The 24,269-nt window shown below is 35.1% G+C and overlaps 1 protein-coding gene across 1 annotated transcript in view; it reads right to left on the bottom strand.

Annotated features, from left to right (window-relative positions):
* Positions 1-24,269, bottom strand: part of CWC27 (CWC27 spliceosome associated cyclophilin) — a 199,771-nt gene that overhangs the window by 97,479 nt on the left and 78,023 nt on the right. The window contains exon 11 of the mRNA XM_035014517.1: positions 5,457-5,560. Coding sequence (XP_034870408.1) covers positions 5,457-5,560 — 104 coding nt within the window. The remainder of the gene's footprint in view (positions 1-5,456; positions 5,561-24,269) is intronic.

Genomic DNA, 24,269 nt, shown 5'->3' with positions numbered 1-24,269 from the left:
AACCAATGGCCAAAATTATGAGGTTATATTTATGGAATGCTTTTCTTATCTAGAGGTATAATCATATCTGTTACCTGAAACTATCCTTGTGATACAAGGAACAGCAGACTGTGAGCTTTCCTGGGAAGACTGAAGAGAAAACGGATGGTCCTATATACATTTTTACTACATAGAGGAAGCTCTGTTTTACATTGGTTTTCAAAAGATTAAAAGGTTGGCTCAACTGTAAGTATATGCTTTTTTCCTAGGGCAGAGATGTCAGGGGGCTTTGGGGCTATGGGTTAATGTTCTTGAGGGGGGCAGCTCTGTTGAGGTATGGCTGGTATATGAAAGAGCTGCACGTGTCTGGACATGTATGGTTTGATGGGTTTGGATGTGTGCCTATAACCCATGGCCCTGTTACCACAATGAGGTAATATCAAATAGCAGCAGAATTAGGACTGTTCAGCTGTATGAGGCCCAAAGTATTTACTGATGTAAAAGCAACACAAGTATTTCGTTTCTTGTCATAACAGAATTTAAGGAGTTAATAAAAAGGAAATACTTAACAGTACAACATTATAAAAATAGGAATAGCACATTTTATTTATCTTATATTTATATAGAGAGAAACAGATGGGTCCTGATTTTAAAGTAACTTGCCCAAGGTGATAACAGAGATTTAGAAGTACAGCTAGAGTTAGAATATAAATTCCCGTTGTCCATATAAATCTGGCTAAGGAGCTGGCCCAAGAAACTGGGTAAAGATTATAAGACCAAAGGAATATTGCTCTCTGATCAAAGGAGATTTCGTAAAATGATAGAAGCCCCAATAAAGTATCACATCTATTAGAACACTTGGCTAAATGCTAAGTGGGAGGCCTCGATTCACACAAGAAGGCCAAAACTGGGTTGATTAAAGCACAGGCATTAGAATACAAAGCTTTTTTGTTCTGATGGGTTTCTTCCCAAGTACTTTTTATCTGAGGATGTTACATTAAATTCTAAAGTGAAATGGCAACAGTCAGCAAGTGTTAGCCAGATAACTTCAAAAAATCAGGAAATAATACTACTGGATGCTTTACTTAAACACGTAGACAAGCTTACAACCCTTTTAACAAAGAATATGATTATGGAAATATAATTGTGAAAGCACATGAAAGGAATATTTATTTTGAAATTTTGATTTATGTTGTGTTTATATATAGCTATATTGATTACAGGCTTTAACTGTAACTAACACAGTATTAAAATTCAAAATTTCCATTTGTAGGATTTGGATAGGACAAAATGGAACCAGAAATAGCTATATTTTTCTCCTTACAAATTTAAAATTATTTTTATATAGCACTGTAAATTTATTAAGGTCTTCTCACTATCTAATTTACTTCTTACAAGAACCTTGAGGGGTACACAAAGCATTTTCTACCTGGATTTATAGTAAGAAAATGGAGTCACACAGGCTTAAATAACTTCACTGCTAGTAACTGGACTTAAAAATCTTAATACATTCCTGTTTATTTTTTGAGAAGATATAATACTCTGAAGTATTCTTGTAACTTGTAGTGTTACATATAACAAGCACTTAGTATTACTATCAAAATTACTATTAAAAATACCAAAATTAGTATATTTTTAGTCTGTCTATATTAGCAGATGTGGTACATGCATCCAGATGGAAATTCATTTAGCAGATAGGTCTATATTACACAACAGTTTACACACCAAAATATCTAAAAGCCTTTTTTTAACATCGATTATCTCCTTTTAAGTTTACTGGCAATATTGGCAATATACTATATCTAGATCAATATTGGCAATATACTATATCTAGAAATTTAATTTCTAGATATACTATATAATATTCAAAAGACCAAATCATCCAGAGTTGTGACACTACTCAGATAATTTAGTCTTGGATTAAAATAAAATGTTTTTATAAAAGCCAGATATGCAGCCATATAGCCCAATCAGGAAATCTTTCCTGAATAGGTTCAGCTGATGTATGAAGTTAAAGAGCCAAAGTCAAATAATACTTTCAACTTCTTTCCCTGTGATGATCTTACTATGAACATGCTTATGAGAACCTTTGGATCTGTTCCCAGAGTTTATACAGTTCTAACCATGGAATATCTTTCAGCTGGGAAGATAGGCTAAGTTCTGACATTCAGGGATGCTTAAAATTCTACTTTGTTTCCAAAATGCTGTGCAGTGAGATGTCTCATGGTGTCATTTTTAATCATGGGGCAAGAAGGAAAACTAGACTGAAAAACTCCACAGAAACATGTGAATTTCAAACATAATGTAGTGTTTACTGAAATTCACAAATCTTTCATAATATACAATTTTCTAGCATCAGCCATACTAGTCAATTTAAAAAGGTAAAGTAAGTTTAGAGGAAATACAATTCCAAGAAAAAGGTAATTCATAATGCATCACAGCAAATTTTGTTCAGTAGTCTAATAAGATGGTGATAAAACAATATTGCTTCTAATAGCACTGTAAAATTATGAGAATCAAAATAAAAAGACTGACTTAGTGCCTAGATCTTGGTTTCTTATTGCCAAATACAATGGAAAATGAGCATTTCTTGGAGAAGTGATTAATTTCAGGCCTGGAGAGGGGAAAACGCAAGACCAACCTGGAGCATCTTGTGCTTGAAAGTAAAAATGTGCTCAAAGTTGGGAGCAAGTTGCAAAGACACAGGAGCCAACCTGAAGGAACTACTAATGACCAATTCTGGTACTATATGAGCAACAAAATAAATAATGATAGTTTGGGATTATAACACATAGAACAAAATAAATATTCACAAGCCCAAATTGATGTAAATAAGTAAATAAATACATAAAGAGAGAGAGAGATATCTTTCTTATAGAAGAATTCCAAGTAATAAAAATAGTAGGAATCAGGGAAATAAAGTCACCATTAGAACACCACAGTAAATAACTGCTGCCTATAGGCAAGATCCACCAATGGATACTAAAATTAGTGGGGGGAAGCTTGAAAAGAAACAGGATAGAGGGTCTCAAAGTATTTTTTCCCCATCTACTTAAAATCTCAAAGGGAAAAAGTAACTTTAGAATGTAGTAGCTCAACAGACACTACTTTAAACTAGTGATCCAGGTAGTATCAGGACTAAAAAGACAATAGGTAACTTTATAATGCACTGGGAAGGACATATCATTTCTGTGGCAATCTTGCCAAAAAAAATGCATAACCTTAATCTAATCATGAGAAAACATCAGACAAACTCAAATAAGACATTCCACAAAATATCTAACCAGGACTCTTCAAAGTGTCAAGAACATGAAAGACAAGAAAAGAATGAAGAACTGTCACAGATCAGAGAAGACTAAGAGACATGATGACTAAATGCAATATGGAATTCTGGATGGACAAACAGAACAGAAAAAGGTCGTTAGTGGGAAAACTGGTGAAATTCTAATAAGGTCTGTAGTTAGTCAAGAGTAATGTATCAACATTAATTGCTTGGTTTTAATCATTGTACTGTGGTTATGTAAGACCTTAACATTAAAAGTATATGGGAATTCTGTAACTTTTTTGCAGGGCTAAAATTATTTAAAAATAAAACAATCAAAAATAAATTAATAAAATGCCCCACTTTTTGTGGAAGCTAATTTTAACTGACATTCAGATTTAAGGAAAATCTAGGTATTTCTAGAAGATATAAGCAACATTAAATTCAGAAAAGTAATTACTAATATAATTCTCTAATTATGGTATAAAAAAGGTTTTAACGTGGCTAATTTTCTCATAAATAGACTGAAATAAGCTCTAGAAGAATCTTCTCTTTCTCTTTCATGTTAAGAAATCATTCTAAGATTCAAACCTTTCTTTAATTACATTTAATATTTCAAAGGCAGATTAATAAGTTAAAACAGCACTTCTTATATCTAATATAAGCCTTAACTGTAGAGCACTATTACAGTAATTATGTATTTCCAATTCTCTCACTCCTAGATCATAAACTACAAAGGCAAGAACCATCCATCTCTTGCCAACTTCATACCTCTGGCCCTGCATGGTTCTTGAGACATGGGCATACTAATAATTATTAGCTCAAAAATGAATTGAAAGTTCAAGGAAAAGCTTTTCTTAGTTGAAAGGAATTACTTTCATATATTTAAAATGCTTTTAATTATAAGGAACAATACTCTGAGAAAATTATGTCTAAACTTAAAAATAAAATAACCCTCACTATACTTCTTTCAAATATCAGTATTGCCAATATAGCTTGTTTCTCTTCTGGGTTATACTTTACCTACATGACCTAGTCATACATAAGTTTATCCTTTCTTTCAAATTCAGCTTGTAATTTGTGTCATTATAGTGAGTTAATTTTTTAATAGTTTCATTCAAATATATTTCAGTGACTTTGAATTCTTCCTGAAGTACCTGCCTTTATTTACTATAGTAGTCAGTTGTGGATATGATGCAAATAATCTAAGAACTATGTCCTTTAGATAGTTAATGTGGTATTACTTTTGCTACTTAAAAGTCAATACTAATGCCTATGGCCAAAAGCTGTACCAGTGTTCTGTATTAGAATATGTAATCTTTAAGGCTAGATGTGGCATCTTATTCTTTGATATATCTCCAGTAACTGTTATAGAATCTGGTAGATAAGAGTACTTCTTGGTGTCCAAAAAGCAGGAGAATATAGAAGACATATGCATAAAGCAGACTTGTTAAGCCAAATTTAGTACATATTATTAAAGCCAACAATAAAATTTCTGATCATGTTCACTGGATCCACAGTGTAATTTATCATTGTGAAAAGAAAACAAAGGGTTCCAATCTGTTAATTTGGAAATTGGACATTACGTGTTTTATAGATGTAACAGTTTTAAACTAAAGATCATCAGTGAAATAGCTTTTTAAAAGCCCTTTTAGCTTCATAAAAATCATAGTAAAATGAAGAACACATTTAACCTGTATAAATAGCAGGGTATTATTTTGGTTGGATTTTGATCAGCTTTATTAGTATTTTAGATTTTCAGTGTCTCGACATAAACAAAAAAACAAAGACAAGACTTTATATTTCATACTATTCAAACCAATGCACAAATGTTTACAAGTGCCAAACATAGGGCCTAAATGCTTTTCTTAATGTTTTAAAGGGTATACAATATAAAAAATGAACATTCCATTCTTGTGCACTCCTAGATAGCTGTTACGGTATTTAAGTTTTGTCTGATGTGAAGTCTGTTAGTTTTCATTAAGCTTTTTAGAATAATAGTTATGATCATGTTTGCCTGAATTTACTTCTTAGACAAAATCCTAACTAGAAATTTATTTTATTGGCTAACTATCCAAAGAAAGTATTAAAAAAAAAAAAAAAAGCAAAACTCAGGAAGGAAGGAGGAGGGAAAGAGGAGAAAAGGAAGGAAGAGGAGATGGATGGAAGAAGGAAATGTACCAAGTGAAAATAAAAACCTGATAAATATCCTTACCTTCATTTTTCTTTTCTGCTTGTTTTGCTGCATTTTCTGCTTTTTTTTGTTTTGCTGCTAAGAGTTCCCGCTTTAACTGTCTTGCTTCTTTTCTGAGCTCGTCACTGTAAAGCAAAAACAGTATGTAAGTATATAACACACTGAAAGAGAAAACTGCTTAGCAAAAACAGGATTATTGGGTTTCAGGTACACTAAATCTCTAAGAAAAACAAAATAAATAATGTAATACCTTTTGTTTCTTACATGTCTATTGTGGTATGGAAACATAGCTAAGGGATATTTTAAGAGCTGCAACTTTTCATAATAGCAATATAACATGAATTACCTATAAAATATACTCCCTTTCAGATATATCAAACAATTAATAAGTGATCAATGACCCATTGTTCTCCTTCTAATTCGGCTGTGAATTTAACATTCTAGTTCCAGTTTAATAAATCATGGAGATCCTGAATCAAAACAAAATTTTAAGAGAAATTCTATTCTCTAAACCTATATATACACAAAAAGATGTAGCTTTAAAACTTGATGAATTCCTGAACTGGCACCAGTAGCTACCATTTATTAAGCAATTACATACTAGGTGCAGTGCTAAAATGCTTTAAGCTGAATTTTTAAAATTCAATTTTTAACTCATATAATACCACAATTTGGCAAATAATTTCCTCTTCTGTGAAACCTAGCAGGCTGCGGTATTCTGATGATTAATACAATCATATATTAAAGGTAAACTGAGATGTAAATACTGACTTCACTACAAGTTGCTACGTGACTAGTTTCTACAAGCCAGTTTTAGGGCAGATTCACATTCATGTGCTTGGTACCCATGATGTGAACAATTAGGGTCACTTCTGACCAGTCAAAACTTTGCATTTCACATCTGTGAATATCAGGCATCCACTCTATTTCAATAAAAGCTAAAATGGATAACAGATACTCAAAGAACATTGTAAATCCGAGTAGGTAACAATTCTGGAAAAGGTCTAAAAGAAATCCAAGCCAAGCTTTTGTGAAATCTTAAGTCTAAATAGTTCCATACTATGATTCAACCTTTGTGCTTCTTCTTGATCCCCAAATCTTATACTTTTTTTTTTTCCCTTTTAAAACACTGTCCTGTATCAGTTACCAAACTGATAGGTCTTACAATGTGCACAACTCAGTTCTTTTTACCTTTATCAAACACATATAGCTTTATTTTCTATCTGCTTTGCCTCCAAGATCCTGAATTCTGAAACTTCCCTTTCTGATCAAAATCTACTACCTTTTTAACTTTCTCAGTCTTTCGTTCCTATTGAACCTGTGCTCACTTATGTTATAATGAAAGCCAACACCTTTATAGTTCATGATCCATCAGCCCTATTCTTACCCACCTGGCACTCTAACCATTCTAGATGATCCGGTCAATTATTTCACTAATATCCCCATCAGCACCTTTAATTTTCTTGACTTGTTTGTCCTCATGAATATATCATAATCACCTAGAAGAATTTGTCACAACATGCTCCAGGAGACAAACCTCCAGAGAATATTATTTTGTTAGATGTTGAGATGTTGCCTGGGAATTTGCCCTTGTAACAGGTTCCCCAGGTGATTCCAATATGCATTCAGGTTTGGGATCCAGTACATTAGGACTGCCCCAGAGCAATTATCTTCTCTTCCTTACAACTCCAAGCACTCCTACTTCACTGATCCTTTCATTCAGCCAACAAACATACTCAAATTTCCCTGGACTCTGCTCCAATCAAGTGATGATTATCTTCACCAGTGGACTCCTTCCCTGAAAGAACAGTTTATGTATAGAGTCTACTTTCTCAACCTTGAACTTCTTAATCTCTTGCAATCTATCCTTCTTATACTCTACTGAAACTGCTTCCGTATCAACCAAATTCAATGGTCTTTTCTTAGGCTGCCTTTTCCTCTTTGGCTTCTCTATCATTCAATGATATTACCCACTCCTTCCTTCTTGAAATTCTATTCTAATCAGACTATGTATCACTTTAGAGTCTTGATTCTCCAATTCTTATTGTCTTAATTACTTGTTCTGTTCTCAGCCTATAATATTTTTCTCATTTCCATATCCTGTACACTGGCATTTTTATCTAATCTCATAACATCAAATATCACTTTTATATATGTTATTTCTAAATCTGGATGTTTTGTCCTGATTTTTTGGTCCTGCATTTCTAACTATCCATTACAAATCTCCATGTACATTAGTGCTGTGCAATAGAATTATAAGGTAAGACATATATGCAATTTTAAGTTTCTTAGGAACCACATTAAAAAAAGATAAAAGGAAACAGGTTAAATTAATCTTAAGAACTTATTTTAACTCAGTAATTTAGTATGTCCAAAATATCACTATTTCAACATGCAACCAATATAAAAATATTAATACAATATTTTACATTCTTTTTCGTATTAAAAGTTCTAAATCTGGTACAGGACATCTCAGTACATTAGTACATTAAACTAGACACATTTCGAGGTCCCAGATCTAGATGGATAGCGGAGGCTAGATGCTGCATAATTACAAACTATGTTCAAACTTGAAGTCATCTCTTCCCTGCCCAAATCTGTTCCTTTTCTGGAAGTCTCTATGTGATTGTGGAACCATTTTCCTCCTAATGACCAGACTTTAAACTTCCTCTGGGACTGTTCCCCCACCCTTTCACTGAATCACTGTCGAAATATGTCATTTTCCAATCTCTCTTATATATAGCTACTCCTCTTGACTCTCAACATCAATGCCTAGTTCAGGCTCTCATTATGTATTCCTCAGATAAATGTAATTATTTTTCTTGAAGTTATTTGAGCACAGGGAATAGCAACCACATCTTTGCTCTATCCGCTAAATACCATTATCTTTTTATTATACTATTTTTAAAAAATTTTAATTTGGTAAGTAATTCAGAAATTTAGATGTTTTCTGAATACTAAGGTCTTTGAGGAAAGGACTATTTTGAAAGTTGAATAGGAAATACTGCATGATGGCTGAACAAACTAATTATGAGAGTAATTTGAAGTATGCAAAATATGAGAGGCAATGACAGTATATACTGTTGTAGAGGCAGTAAAGCATAATAATCAAAAGGATTAACTTCGAATTCAGAAAGTCCTGATTTAAAGGCTAACTCTATCACTTATTATCTGAGCGACCTAAGAACAATGACCTATCTGAGACTCAGGTTCTTCAACTATAAAATGGGGGTAAGATATTTAAAATATTGGGCACCGAATACATGTTCAACAGATGGTAGCTATTATTATTTAGATCATGTTTAAAATAGCACTACAGTTAAGGATTGTTTGTGATGTAGGCATATTTCTTTATTATGTTATTTACTATAAATAAATGTTACATCTATTACATATGGAGATTAACTCTGTTCATAATTTTTATAAAGGGCAATAAACGCATAATGCCAGCTTCTAAAGATCTATCCTTAAATAGTCAAAGACTTGGATGCACTATTGAAATAGCCATAATAACAGACAAACTAAATAAGGATGAATACAAACTCAAAAAAGACAAAGTGAGACAGAGAAGGGAAGGTCTATAAGATTATTAAAAACTGCTTCATTATACTGGATTTTTCAAATGATTCAGAATTTACAACATTGTCAAAATCTTCCAGACTACTGAAACAATGCTATTTGTTGCTACTTGTGGAATCCATAACTCCTGGAATGAAGTGAAAAATTTTAAACTAGTCCTTAGGTCACAGTCTAATTTTAGGGTTCCCAGTCTTATATTCTCTGGAATATAATCTTATCTACTGGCACTAGAATATATTTAAATGTGTTAAAATGAGAATAAAAATTGTAAGCCTGGAGTACATGTCACCTTATATAGCCAAATTAGCGGCTTGCTTTAGAGTCCAATCAGCATCTTTTTGCCCTCAGAGCCTAGCTTCTGTTTGTATGATAAAAGAAATGACTTCTGGGGTGCCTGGGTGGCTCGGTTAAGCATCCGATTCTTGATTTTGGCTCAGGTCATGATCTCAGGGTCCTGGGATCGAGCCCCACATCGGGCTCTGTACTCAGTGGGGAGTCTGCTTGAAGATTCTCTCTCTCTCCCTCTTCCTCTGCTCTCCCTCCCACCCCCATTCACTCCCACTCTCAAAAAAAAAGAAAGAAAAGCCTTCTGTAAACTATTAACTCTGAGCTAATTCATTTTTTTCCCTAATAAGTATGTTTCTAGTTTAAATTCATTTGGATTTTAATATGGTTTATATGATATCACCATTATCCACCAGATAATTCTGCATTGTAATATTTTTTTATCTGGTCCAATGGAAAAAAGCATTTCTTTAAAGAAATCAGCCCAATAAAATATCAACAGCCTAGAAATTATAGTAGTCTTTATATATTTAATAACAGCAAAGAAATTACTAATTTATTCAATAACTTCTGGAGCATCTAATATCTATATGGTACCATTCTGAGTGATGGCACAGAAATCAAGGTGAATAAGGAGGGAAAGGAACCTAACTTAGCTAGATTCTTTAAATCAGTCACCTCCCTTACCACTTAATCTTCTCAATAACATGTGGTATAGGCATTTTACAGATAAGAAATCTGAGGCTTGTGGAGATTAAATACTTAGCCTGATGTCACACAATCTATCAGTAGCTGATAGAGATCCAAACTAAAAATGGGATTGTCTGTATTCTTTACATTATAGTCCACTAATACCTTGAGAAAATCTCCAAGGAGCCTAAATTCCAAGGAGGGACATAAATCTTGTACATAAATAAATAATAACAGTACATAATAAAAAGTGGAGACCTGCCATGACAAAGAAATGACTGAAGCATTTTGCAATTCATAGACGAAAAGATTACAGTAGGCTAAATAAGGGATGGTTTCACAGAGGAGAAATTTGACCTAAGCCCTGAAAGATGAATAGGAATTAACCACCCATGTGGAGATAAAGTGAAGAGGCACCTAAGCAGTGTGTTTAAATCAAGACAGGGAGGCAGGAAACACAGGGTGAGTGTTAAAACATTATGCTATAGCATAAATATTTATAGGGCTTGGGGCTAGTAACAAAAGATAGAGCTAGGAAGAGAATCTGGGACAGAGCCTAAATGCCAAGCATTTATGAGTGACCAGGTGGGAATATTTTTCTCCAATTTCTCTACAGCTTTGAGCTTTCAATTTTTTTTATATCCAATTTCTCACCTGCTCTTATTGCTTCATTTTACCTACTATCCACCTACTTTAATACCTTACTAGTAACCCATACACTCTTTAAATTGCTGTCTTAGAAAAAGTAACTTATGACTTCCTAATAACAAGTTTCAATGGCTTCCTTTTCGATGGTAACTTAGACCTTCATTAGAATCTTTCTTGACCACCTTATCTGTGACCTTTTGCAATCTCAGACATAGTGTCATGCCAGATCTTCTACATTTCTAATATTCTGTCTCTCTTTCCATTGGATTCTACTCTTTGACCCCTGCTCCTCAAATTTAGGGGCTTCTCAGTAGCCTAGTCAACCCTCTCCCTTTCTCTTTAGATTTCATCCACATTCAGGGCTTCAATTCCATCTATCTTGATGCACTCAATGTATAAAATCAAGAGTGTTAGCCTGATGCTCTTTATATATTTCCACTTTCAAGCTTAAATCACATTTCTAACTGCCAGATGGTTACTTCCATTAGATAGTCCACAAGTGCATCAAATTTACCATTGTAAAAGTCAGACTGATCACTTAGGCTTCTCAAAAAAATCACCTTATTTCTGTCTTTCCTATTTTTGACCACCAGAATGCTGGTTGTCAGGCCCACCTTCTACTATTACTCCCTTACTTTCTATAGCTGTTAGTGGTCACATCCTTCCTTTATGGAGTCTCTTCCTTTCTGTAGTCAGTGACAGCTGTTCAGATTTTCACAACTGCACTATCACACCAGCCCGCCCACCTGGCCTGTGTGCCTCCGGTTTGGCCTTTCTCCCATTCATTTAGCATACTTACGCCATACCCTGTAATTCTACCCCCCTAATGTTCATAACTCCCCAAATCCTACTCACGTGTGCACTACTTTCTTTCCCAAGCATCTGAGTCCCTCCCGTTAGCTACCTTCAAACTACTTTTTCAACCTAATCTCTCACATATCCTCTACAGTTACTCTAAATTTTAGCCAAAACATACCAGTCATATGTTGGTGAACTTTCAGCTTCAGTACACATTTCCCCTTGTTCATGCTATTTCCATTTTACCTAAAATGGTCTTTCCTCCCTATTTCCGTCTACTAAAATTTCCCTCAGCTTTTAGTACATTATAGAGAAAGTGGCACCTGAGCACAGCATTGGGGCAAGGTTGCCAACCTCACTGAGCCTTAGGTTTCTCATCTATAAACTGTGGCTGTATTCAGCATGTGTATTATAACAAGGCTGATGCAAAGATTGAGAATGAGTCAGAGTAAGAGCACTATCAGGGTTTCTTAGTGACAAATATACTACAATAAATTCATGACTGTTGAATTACATAAGCAATTTAAATAATTAAAACTTTAAATAAAAATTAATCATTTTAGTAAAAATTCATGGTAATAGTGTTACACTATTAAAAGCATCTACTCTAATGTCATTGATGGGTTGTTTTTCTTTTTAAATCTAATGTCCATTTCAAAGATTAAACAAAACATTCTGGTAAAAACAGAGAGATGTTTGTCAGAAGACCTAGACCCAACATCATGATATGGCCACAAGCAATTAATCCTCCTTCCTTGCCTCAGTTTTACCATCACTCAAGTACATTCTGAGCAAGGTCAGAATCATTCTATTTCAACTTCTTTGTATTAAGGATCTTAAAACCCAGTATTGAAGGAAATGGTGAGATGCCAAATATAGTCATTTCATCTTAGATACAAAAAGGTGAAGTGTGAAGATAGTAAGAGATTTTTTTCAATATTGCCCAAGCCAGGAATGGAATTGTAAACATGATAGAGGCTCCTGATTCTTTATGTGGCTTCTCATTTAGTTTGCTAACTACTCACTGAGTGAACAGTACATTTAGAGTTGAATACCTTATTTTTTTTTAAGATTTTATTTATTTATTTGACAGAGAGCTATAGCGAGAGAGGGAACACAAGCAGGGGGACTGGGCGAGGGAGAAGCAGGCTTCCTGCTGAGCAGGGAGCCCGATGTGGGGCTCGATCCCAGGACCCTGGGATCATGACCTGAGCCGAAGGCAGACCCTTAACGACTGAGCCACCCAGGTGCCCCTGAATACCTTATTTTTAAGCTGAACTTTTTTTTATACAACAGAAGACATTATGAATAAGTAACTACACGGGAAAGTTTTTATAACTACAGCATGTGTGCATTTTTATCAGACTGTATTACTTTATAGTAGTAGTTGAAAATCTTGCAATGTTTTAAATTGTGCAGCTTTTCAACTTGAGACTGAGGATTTAAAATGGCAACAATTATCTTGCACAATTTTCAGTCAGTTTTTATTTTTTCCCAGATGCTTTTTTAAAAAAAGATTTTATTTATTTGAGAGAGAGCGTGCACAAGTGAGGGGAGGTGCAAAGGGAGAGGGAGAGAGAATCTCAGGCAGACTCCCTGCTGAGTGCGGAGCCTGATGGTGGGGCTCGGTCTCACAATCCTGAGATCATGACCTGAGCCAAAACCAAGAGTAGGATGCTCAGTCAACTGAGCCACGCAGGCGCCCTCCCAGATGCTTTTCTCTTTTTCTTGTTTCCAGGAATGTGCCTTAGGAAAATTTTGAGTTGTATCTGTTCTTTTTTCTTATGGCATGAGAAATATCATCTTAATGTTAGGGTGATGAACTCAAACACTGACCTTTTCTAACATTCACCTTCAAAAAAAAAAAGACCTGACTGGTTGACATGCCTTTTTTTTTTTTAAAGATTTTATTTATTTATTTGAGAGAGAGCACAGAGGGAGAAGGAGACTCCTGCTGAGCAGAGAGCCTGATGTGGGGCTCGATCCCAAGACACTGAGATCATGACCTGAGCCGAAAGGAGACGCTTAACCAACTGAGCCACTCAGGCACCCCATGTTTGACTTTTGAAAAGAACTCTAATCTATGAAAATGAAGTGGACAATAAATGAATTTGTTTAGAGACCTTATTAAGCAGTCTGACAGCTAAACATACGTCCATTACAGATCATTGTTTCTGGGACCATAGATGTAGTACTTGCAGTTAGCTTAAGCCTGCTATTTCCCAACATCTGATAAGAATTCGTAACACATGGAAATGATTGCAAAGCAAACAGTACACCCTTCATGGTTTTCAGTCTGCTGCTTTAATCACAAAGATACTGAATCTGTTTGTAATGAAACAACAGCTTGGCTGTTGATGAAACCATAAAATAGCCATAATAATAGCCTATCATAAACATTAAAACTATAGATGTATGGTACGATTTTTAGGCTTATGGTATCATCAGCTGAAGTGGAGAATGGAGGTTTAGCATGGGCATCAGAAGGTATCATAATATGTTGTAGTTTATATATGAACTGTGAAAATACATACATATATCCAGGAAATATCTAACCAAATTAAATCAGGGAAACCCACTGTACGTTTAAAGCTCTTCTTTACCTATTACTGGCAGTCTGGCCTTAGATAACTAGGTTAAATCTAAGTCTCGGTTGCTGCATCTTGAGATGTGAAAAATACTAAGGTTGTAAGAAATGAATACAACACAATTCCATGGAAATTGCTTAGCATACTTAACATGATGCTCAGAATATGTACTCAACATTAGTTTGCTTCTATTATCATTAGTTTTTCTCACCCACACCACAAACACTATTTCTGTTTTTACTATTTACAGAATCAGTTACTGACCAACTGAGATCTCAGGCTAACTAAAGATTAAAACGGCAAATTCTTTCATTTTTCTCATGAATACACAGATTTCAAAAGCTTACTGATAAATTTTTGTATTTGATTCACTGCTTGGATTAAATACCACATGCAATGAAAATGAAAAATACAACAGTTTAAAACAACTAAAAATTACAAAATTCCCATATCCTAATTCTGGTCACTAAGCACTTGGAACTGAACTGCTTATATTCTTCCATTATAATCTAGTTGAGAAGCTAAAGAACAAACAAGTCAACAAAGAAAAGTACCTATACTTACAAATTCTATGAGGAAGGCTAAAGGGGAACCTACATTATTTTTAGTCTACGTGATCTTAAAAAGCATCTATCAAAAGATAAGGTTTAATCTGAGAGATAATGCTCTACATGTCCTTTACAATCTATTACACCAATATGTAGGAATAGAAAGACTGTAATTTGGAAAGACAGAGGAGTCTAAATGCACCTACATACAGCCTTTAGAAAAATCTTACTCATTTCATATGAAAGATCACATTTATTTCTAAATAAAAAGTTTAGACATCTGATGTAGATTGCCATTAATTTTGTACGATTTCTTTCAAATCTTATAAAGTTTTATTCTCTTCCAAAACAGACTAAACAGTGAATCCTGCACAAAATCATAAAATGTCCATAACAGTAGGTGATATTGCTATTCTGTCTAAACACCAAGTAAGAAGTGCAGAATCAAACATGTTATTTTACAGCAAGACCTTGGCTTAGCTAATATTTCACACAAGTGGAGTAAATTTGTTGTGGCAGAAATTCGGTCTTTAGCCATATGTCTATTCCACAATCCAACTTTACAAATGATATTAACTCAATATGAAAAACATGAGATTTCCATTTCCAGTAAGACAACATATAAGGAAACCTGAAAATTCTCTTGCAATCAAACACCTAGGAGAGCTGAATAAAGTACGTTTTTAAAAAATATAATGAATGTATAACTTAGCTCTTTAAATACATAGCTTACCTTGCTAAAACCTAAGGGTTGAAAAACAAGAAGAGGACTGAGAACCAGAGCAAGAAGCATTGCAACTGTTACTGGGATACTCTGAGGTAAGTGGTCTCAGTAACCTAGGATTGTGGGCTTTAACATGGGGCTTTAGTTATGAGGATCGAAGTAGTACTCCTACACATAAATCTAAAGATTCTCTACTCATAGGAAAGGTGAGAATAAACACATCTACTAAAAAAACATAGGAAGACTACAAAGAAGATTGTCTCAGGTCCATGCAGGCTCTCAAGCTAATGAATATTTCCAGGATATCTAAGGAGTATTTTTAATTAAAACCACCAGTGACCTATTATACTCTATTGTGCCTGTTGGAACAAAAGGCAAATTATCTCTGAAGGAAGAAATCTTCAGTCAGATTTCAAAGGATTCTGAAGAGTTCTTAAAAAAAAAAAAAAGCTCCCAATAAAAAGATTTCATAACATACAAGGAAACAAGACATTGTGAGAATCAGAGGACTAACAAGTAATAATAGAACCTGACCCTCAAAACTTTAGACTGCAAAAATAAAACAAGTATATTTATTATATGGAGATAATAAAAAATTGAATACAAAATCTACATCAATAATTGGAAGAATCAAAACAACTTTCAAAAGGGACAAATAGAATAGCTAAACTCAATGAACTACTGAATAGCTGAAAAAAAGGGATTGAGTGAATTAGATATATCTGAAAACACACATAACACAGGAGGCAAAACAGAAAAAAAATCAACAACTGTAGAGAGTTAAAAGAAATGGAAGACAGAATAAGAAAGTCCATTACAAGTGGAACTGCAGAAAGAGAAAACAGAAACGGGAATTGAGACAATAATGTCTGGGAGTTTTCCAAAATTGCTGAAAAATATTAGTCTTAGATTCAGGAAGCTCAATGAATTCAAGCAAGATAAATAAAAAGAAAATCCAAATGTAGACATATCATAGTCAAAACGCAGAACACCACAAACTGATCTTAAAACAACCAGCATATGGGCACCTGACTGGCTCAGTCAGTTAAGCGTCCCACTCTTGGTTTCGGTTCAGGTCATGATCTCATGGGTCCTGGAAATCAGCCCTGTGTCGGGCTACACACTTGGCAGGGAGTCTGCTAGAAGATTCTCTCCCTCTGTCTCCCCTCTCCAACCCCCCCGCCCTGCATATGCTCACTCTCTCTCTCTCTCCCTCAAATAAAGTAAATGGATAAATCTTAAAAAAAAGAAAAAAACAAGGATAAATCACTTAAAATTAAATTCACCTTTTTCTTGCACAGAGCAAGTAGCTGGACATATTGTGAGAATAAAGTAGTCATGGACTTATGCAACATAAAATGATGTCTTTCATTATTGTCATGAAAGCAAAGAACAAATAATGCCTGGATGCTTAAACAAAAATGATTATGGTCCTAACTAGCTTAACTATTTCAAGAATGCAAAATAATTGGTCAAAGTTAAGCTTGGGATATATTTCTACTAACGTACTATAGAGTAGGTTCTTACCCATTTTCTGGCCTCTAATGCTGCCTTGAGTATAAAGCAGAAGACAAGCCAATTACAGGTGTAGGATAAATGGGTGGGTCCAGGTGGTAGAAGGAGTACTAGCAGCAGCAAGAATATAAAAGACCGAAGGGGATTTAGCTGATAGCACAATCTGAGTCAACACCATGATGTGACTGTCCGAAAGAGTGTGTATGATTATAGGTCTCATTAAAAGAAGTACGGGTTTCCCAATAGGCATATTACATCTTTTGCAATTGTTCCACAATCCCTGGATATTCTGCTCTATTTTGTTCTTTGTTGCCCTAGCTTTTTGGTTTTCAAAGATTCTATTGATATATATCCTCTAGCTCAGAGATTCTTTCCTCTGTGTCCAGTCTACTAATAAGCCCATTCAAAGGTAGTCTTCACTTCTCTTACAGTGTTTTTGATCTGTAGGATTTCTTTTTGGTTCCTTCTCATCTTTCCTCATCATTTTGGTCTTCATTTCTCTGCTTACATTGCCTGTCTGTCCTTTCATGTGGTCTACTTTATCCAGTAGAGTTCTCAGCATAGTAATGATGGTTGTTTCAAGTTCCCGGTCTGAGAATTCCAACATCCTTGCCATATCTGGCACTGATGCTTGCTCCATCTCTTCAAATTGTGTCTTTTGCCTTTTGGTGTGGCTTGTAATTTTTTCCTGGTAGCCATTCATGATGTACTAGGTAAAAGGAACTGCTGTAAATAGGCCTTTAGTAATGTGGTGGTGAGGTGTGGGAGGGGATGCCCTATAGACCTATGATTAGGTATTAGTCTTTTAGTGATCCTATGCCTCTGGACTAGACTTCACAAGTGTTTCTCAGGTTTGTTTGTTTGTTTGTTTTTAAAGATTTTATTTATTTATTTGACAGAGGGTGAGAGAGGGAACACAAGCAGGGGGAGTGGGAGAGGGAGAAGCAGGCTTCCCACGGAGCAGGGAGCCCGATGTGGGGCTCGATCCCAGGACCCTGGGATCATGACCTGAGCTGAAGGCAGACGCTTAACGACTGAGCCACCCAGGCGCCCCTCTCAGGTTTGTTTTTGTTTTTGTTTTTTTTGTCCCCCATTAGGTGGGGCAGGATGGCTACAGTGGACTTGAGTTTATATTTTCCTTCTCCCACATGAAAGGCTAGAGGAAACTGGAGTTGGGTGTTTCACTTCTGCCATAAGGAGGGCTAGAGCTAGAGGAAGTTGGCTATTTCCCTTCCCCCAGGTAAGTTAAGCTCTGATAATTCCCCAACAGGTTAGGCTCTAGTTAACTAGTTTTCCCTAAAGGCAAGCAAGAAGACCATATTCTGTTATATTTCAAAATGATTCCTTTTACCCTTCCTCTGGAGGAGGTACTAGGGGATTTTTCTGTTATATTTACTATAAGAACCTAGTTGAACTCTCAGAGGTAAATCTCACAATGTTATGGGGACGCCTCCCTATGACTGTGTCACCCTGGAGTTTTTAACTCTCAGATCTGTCCACACAGAGCCTCCAGCAATTCATCAACTGTAGTTCAGGTTTCTCATCCAGCACTGTTCTTTTTTTTTTTTTTTAAAGATTTTATTTATTTATTTGAGAGAGAGAAAATGAGAGACAGAAAGCAGGAGAGGGAGGAGGGTCAGAGGGAGAAGCAGACTCCCTGCCGAGCAGGGAGCCCGATGCGGGACTCGATCCCGGGACTCCAGGACCATGACCTGAGCCGAAGGCAGTCGCTTAACCAACTGAGCCACCCAGGTGCCCTCCAGCACTGTTCTTATGGCAGTTTCTCCTTGTGCTCAGGTGAGCTGCAACTCCCTGTGGTCACCTGTCTGTCTTTCCAATATTGGAGGAAGAAGTGTGCCCTCTTTCCTCACATCTGGTAGTGATCCAAGAAGAGGAAAAAGGCAAGGTTAAATAATTTTATTAAAAAAGAATATATTTTTATTTTACTTGAATTTAATATAAAAATACTAAATGGAAAACTAAAAAATTTTCTAAATTTTATATAAATGTTTCTTTGTGTCAAGAGATTTCTTAAGAAATTCTTCCATTTTATGAAAAAATGTTATAAAAATATTAGGAGAATGGAGGTTTTTTTTTTTTTTTTTAATGACATTTTAGGCTGTACTGATTCACTTCCTGCCCTAAAGGTTGAGGAAATTAGTATACTTCATATTTTTTCCATTTTTCCCTTCCTGCATTTTCCAATTTGGGTTAGTTATATTATTGTTTTTACATTGTCAATGTTCATAGCATTTCTATGTAGAATTTTCAAAGTTGTATAGTCTTAGTTTTATATGTAAATGGATTTATTATTCACCACCATCTCTTTTTCTCCTAGTCCTGAGTTTAAGAGATGTCTGGAATAATATTCACTTTCTGTTAATAATAGTTATTTCTGGATGTAGATGTGTTGTTGTTTCAGGTTTCCTATTTTCTTCTTGCTCTGATATGCTCCCTTAATTTTTTATGAGTAGGAATCATTTTTACAAAAAAACTAAAGTCATTTAGAAAAAAATTTAATGAGCTACATTTATCGCAGTATCTAACACTGTGATTCAATATGTAGTACAGACTAAATAAATATAGGCATAAACTGAGGGAGAAATGGTATCAGAATACTAATCCTGGAAACCATCAGAGAGATGTGTGGAGGCTAGGGAAGAGAACTTTTATGAGAAGACATTTCAAACATAACACAGAGAATAAAAACCACTAAGAACATTACAACAGATAAAATAATGTATACCAAAAAATTATGAGGTAATTTTTGTGAAGGTCATACTTAATGGAAAATAAGCATTATGTAAATTATTTATTAAAGATTCCCCATTTCCCACAGTACTCTTGCTTTGCTAAGTTTGTTTTACTTACATCAAAATGACTTCAATATTATGTAAAAGTATGAAAATGTGAACAAATGATTTTAAGTAGAATACATGGTATGGATTAAATAAGGAAAGAAAGTGAGGCAGAAATTTTTTCTGGCATTCAGCTAGACTTTCATCAGCATGGATTAGAATGATATAAACCGGCTTCTAGAGGATCATAAGGTTTTATACAGTGTTTCTTTCACAAATGGAGTTGCAAATGGGTGGTCCTTTTAAATCATTGAAACTTCCCATTTTAAGTTTAAGGACTGTTGGCCCTGCCTTTGTTATCTAATGCATGTAGAGACACTGAGGTCCCTCCTTCACCTGCAAGACCCTTTTATGTGGCTCCTGGACCAGTTGTAATAAGGACAAAAAGTACATCATAAGCTTCCATTCTGCTCAAGAATGAGTCACACTATTTATTATAGGTCTATAAAATCAAGTCTAATCCAAGTGTAGCCTTTCTGATAGTAACTAAAAGATGGTGGTGGTGGGGCGCCTGGGTGGCTCAGTTGGTTGGGCGACTGCCTTTGGCTCAGGTCATGATCCTGGAGTCCCGGGATCGAGTCCCGCATCGGGCTCCCTGCTCAGCAGGGAGTCTGCTTCTTCCTCTAACCCTCCCCCCTCTCATGCTCTCTCTCTCAAATAAATAAATAAAATCTTTAAAAAAAAAAAGATGGTGGTGGTGATGATGATGATATTATATCTTATTTTTCTAATTTTAATTTCAGACTCTCTTCTCACTGGGTGGGTGGGAGTTCCCAAGTTCCCCAAGAAGTACTTTGCTTGCTTTTTCAAGACAGATGAGCCATTAGATAAATGGTGCTCTTACTTACCTGACTTTGAAGATTACCGTTCCTAACTGCCTAGTTTAATGAGCACGCTTAGACTCTGAGTACAGATGCCTTCCCAAATCAAGTTCACTGCATCCTTTTGACCATGGGACTCTGATTTGGCTTGCCATCAAGTCAGTCTCCAACTAGAGTCAGGGTAACTTTTTCAAGCTCAATTTGACCTCATTGATTCCTTGCTACAGCACCCCTTGATGCTTAAAGTACATACTTATCGACTTTACTACAAGGTTCTTCATGGTCTCAGCTATGCTTTAGTCTCTAGCTCTGTCTCTGGTGCCTCACCCCTTGCATGCATTCCACACATTCTAAAACCCCATTAGTTCTTAGAATGTATCATAATCTTTGACACCTACTCCTCGTGGCCTACAACACTCCTCTCTTTCACTTCCCTTCTACTTAGAACTCACATTTATCCTTCAAATCTCAGCTTCCATGTCACTTTCTCTGCAGAGACTTCTGAACTCCAATATTGGTACACAAGCTCCCTATGTTTATCCTTACTGTCACACTGATAATAACATATTTTAACTGCCTGTTACTTCTTTGTAATATCCACGTCCAATAAAACCAAGTCATTTTACTTTTATAACCCAAATAACTAGCACAGAATCTGACACATAAGCGGTATTCAGCACTCAGTAAATATGTCAAATAGTACACTAACACTAAAAAAATAATTCGTTTCTCTTAAGCACTGGCAAAATATATCAATGCTAAGTGTGTGAACACTTTAACTCAGCAATTCTAGGCATGCATTGTAAGGCACCAAAAGTGCTGAAGCACCTGAACAGATGCAAAATGTGCTGGCTGTTCATTACAACACTGTTTATAATGTGAAATGTCTATTTAAAATAATTAGACTACATCATACAGATTATATAATAAAGACAAAGTTTTATTTAATTTATATAGAATTGTACGTTTATGAATGTGTGCATGCCTGCACACAAAAACAAAAATAGGGGCGCCTGGCTGACTCATTAAGAAGAGCCATGTGACTCTTGATCTTGGGGTCATGAATTTGAGCCCCACATTGGGTGTAGAGATAACTTAAATAAATAAACTTAAAAAAAAAAAAAGATTTGAAAGGTTTACCAAAATGAAGACAATGATTAGTTCTGTAGAGTGCAATGCCACGTGACAACGATTTTATAAACTCTAAATTTTGATTATAAAGATTAACCTATTTCTGTTTAGAAAAAGAAAAGTTTCTTTTTTTAGGGGGAATATTTCAAATGATTTCCTCTGAATATTAGTGGGAGGTATTATGATCCATTGTTCCTTTTGTACTCTTCTTTAAAAAAAAAAAATTAAAACTAAGAAGTTAAACTTAATCAATTAAAAAATACTCGGACATCCAGGAAACCTAATGCATGATTTTTACTGATTTTTGATTTCTACAATGGTCTCACTGCCTAATCTTAAATATTTTGAGTATTTTAGTAGCGTATAGTAAGTCAAGCACAGGAGATAGGGTGTGGCATATCTGAATGCTTACACAATGTTTAGATTTATCTGTTTGCAAGACAAACGAAATTTGACATAAGGAATACTCCAATTTGTGCTAATAAGTCTATTACTACAATGACAGTATTGAGTCTTTAAACAAACGTTTTTTAAGATCCCCTTCACGATTTAATTATCCATTACTATGGATAAATAAACTCGCTTTATGAATTTGATGAAACTACAAGCCCAGGTCACTACAAAAACATTCTGTTCAAATTTGATTGCACCTCTCACAACTAAACATTTGGAACCTACCTGATATTGCTTCTGTTCCATGGCTCTAAGCCACTAAGGGTGTTTTGGAGAAGGAATATAAACTTTCATTTTTTTTTTAAAGCTTCTTTTTTATCCTAAGGGCCACGGGGCAAGAGATTAGGGGAAGAAGTATGGAAACAAAACAGGGTAGAAGAGGAAAGGTTTTACAGTTTTTCAGCAGTAAACAATAATGCTTCAAATTGAGGGAGAGAGAAAAAAATAACTAATTTTCTTTCCTTTATAGCTGCATAAACCACACAGTGCAGTGTAAGAATATTGTGGATACAACAGGCACTAAACCACAGCAGGGGCCATCAGTGTGCTTCCTGACTTTTCTAAAAACTTTCACTGGTATTGTGGCTAAAGATGTGCTCTAAATTAAGCTACTCATTTTCTACTTCTAGAACTCTGTCTGGCATTTAGCTGAAAACAAGTTGCATCCTCAGAGGCTTTAGTAATGGGATGCAAAAACGGACTCATCCCTACGGTACTGCTGCAGAAAAGGCCAGTTTTTCTTTTCTGTGAGTCTGTGTAGGACTTAACCTTTCTGTGGGTTTCCTACTCTGTTACCACCTGGCAGACGAACAGGACCAAAAATTTTGCGTGAACTGTGCTAGACCAGCCCTTCAAGAAAATAAGGACAAGATATGAGCCAGGAAAAGCACTTTGGAAACTACTTGCACCTAATAAAAACATATTTTTAATCTAGCTAATGTGAAATTTAAACCAGTTCAATCCAAATGGAAAAGATTCTTTATTTATATTTATGTGAGTTCTTAATTTAGGCTTGATTCATGCTTCATGAATAAAAGCTACCATTTTATAGAATAAGAGGCACATTTGGCTGTGCATCCCTTTGCTTTTCACTAAACCAATATGGGATATGTGGCAAGATTCAATATTTGTCCTTAATTTTATCAATAAGCTAAAATTTTCCTTTATTTTTTATTTAAAAATTATAATCAACAAAGTAATATGATTAGAATTTCACATGGTTACTTTTATCTTTTTTCTCTAGTCCCAAAATGTTCTAAGTATTGTGCCAATAAAATAAGCACATCCATGCCTACTATCTCATTTAGTCCCCAGCCAACTGAACAAGTCCAACTAAGGGCCCAGATAGAGTAGAGCAAAATGAACCACCCTCTTTGTACCCTGTCTGAATTCCTGATCCACACAGTTACAAGTTTCTTGTTTCTTGTCACTAAGGTGTTTTTTTTTTTTAATTTCAATTCAATTAATCAAAATATAATACATCATTAGCTTTTGATGTAATGTTCAATTATTCATCGGTTGCATATAATACCAAGTGCTCATCACATCACATGCCCTCCTTAATGCCCATCACCCAGTTACCCCATCCCTCCCACCTACCTCTTTGTTTCCCAGAGTCAAGAGTCTCTCATGGTTTGTCTCCCTCTCTGATTTCTTCCCATTCAGTTTTCTCTCCTTTTCCCTATGATCCTCTGCACTATTCCTTATATTCCACATATGAGTGAAACCATATGATAATTGTCTTCCTCTGATTGACTTATTTCACTTAGCATAATACCCTCCAGTTCCATCCATGTCGATGTAAATTCATCCTTTCTGATGGCTGAGTAATATTCCATTGGTCACTAAGTTTTGGCATGGTTTTATACAGCAACAGATAATTGAAACAGGACTACACTATGATATGTAGTCATTTATATATTAGTAATCTACCAAGAGGACTCATAAGTAAGAAACTAATGCTATCTGTTGAAGAAATTCACTATTATCAGTCATTTCAAATGGTGCCCACAGAGTTGGGTCAAAGTATTTTGAGTTAAGAGGCAATACAAGTGTTTACATTACAACAGTTTGAAAGTATACTGTTATATATGTAAAATACACATTCAAAAAATCTCTGGGAAATTTTAAGCCAGAAAGATTGATGCTGTTATATTAACAACATTAAAAACCAAAGCATCCCCATGAGATCCAGAG

This window comes from Mirounga leonina, unplaced genomic scaffold, assembly GCF_011800145.1.
Source record: "Mirounga leonina isolate KUSES-001 unplaced genomic scaffold, KU_Mleo_1.0 Mir_168, whole genome shotgun sequence".
Taxonomy (NCBI): Eukaryota; Metazoa; Chordata; class Mammalia; order Carnivora; family Phocidae; genus Mirounga; species Mirounga leonina.
Note: the sequence above shows the minus strand (reverse complement) of the source record. Positions and strands in the feature narration are given on the sequence as shown.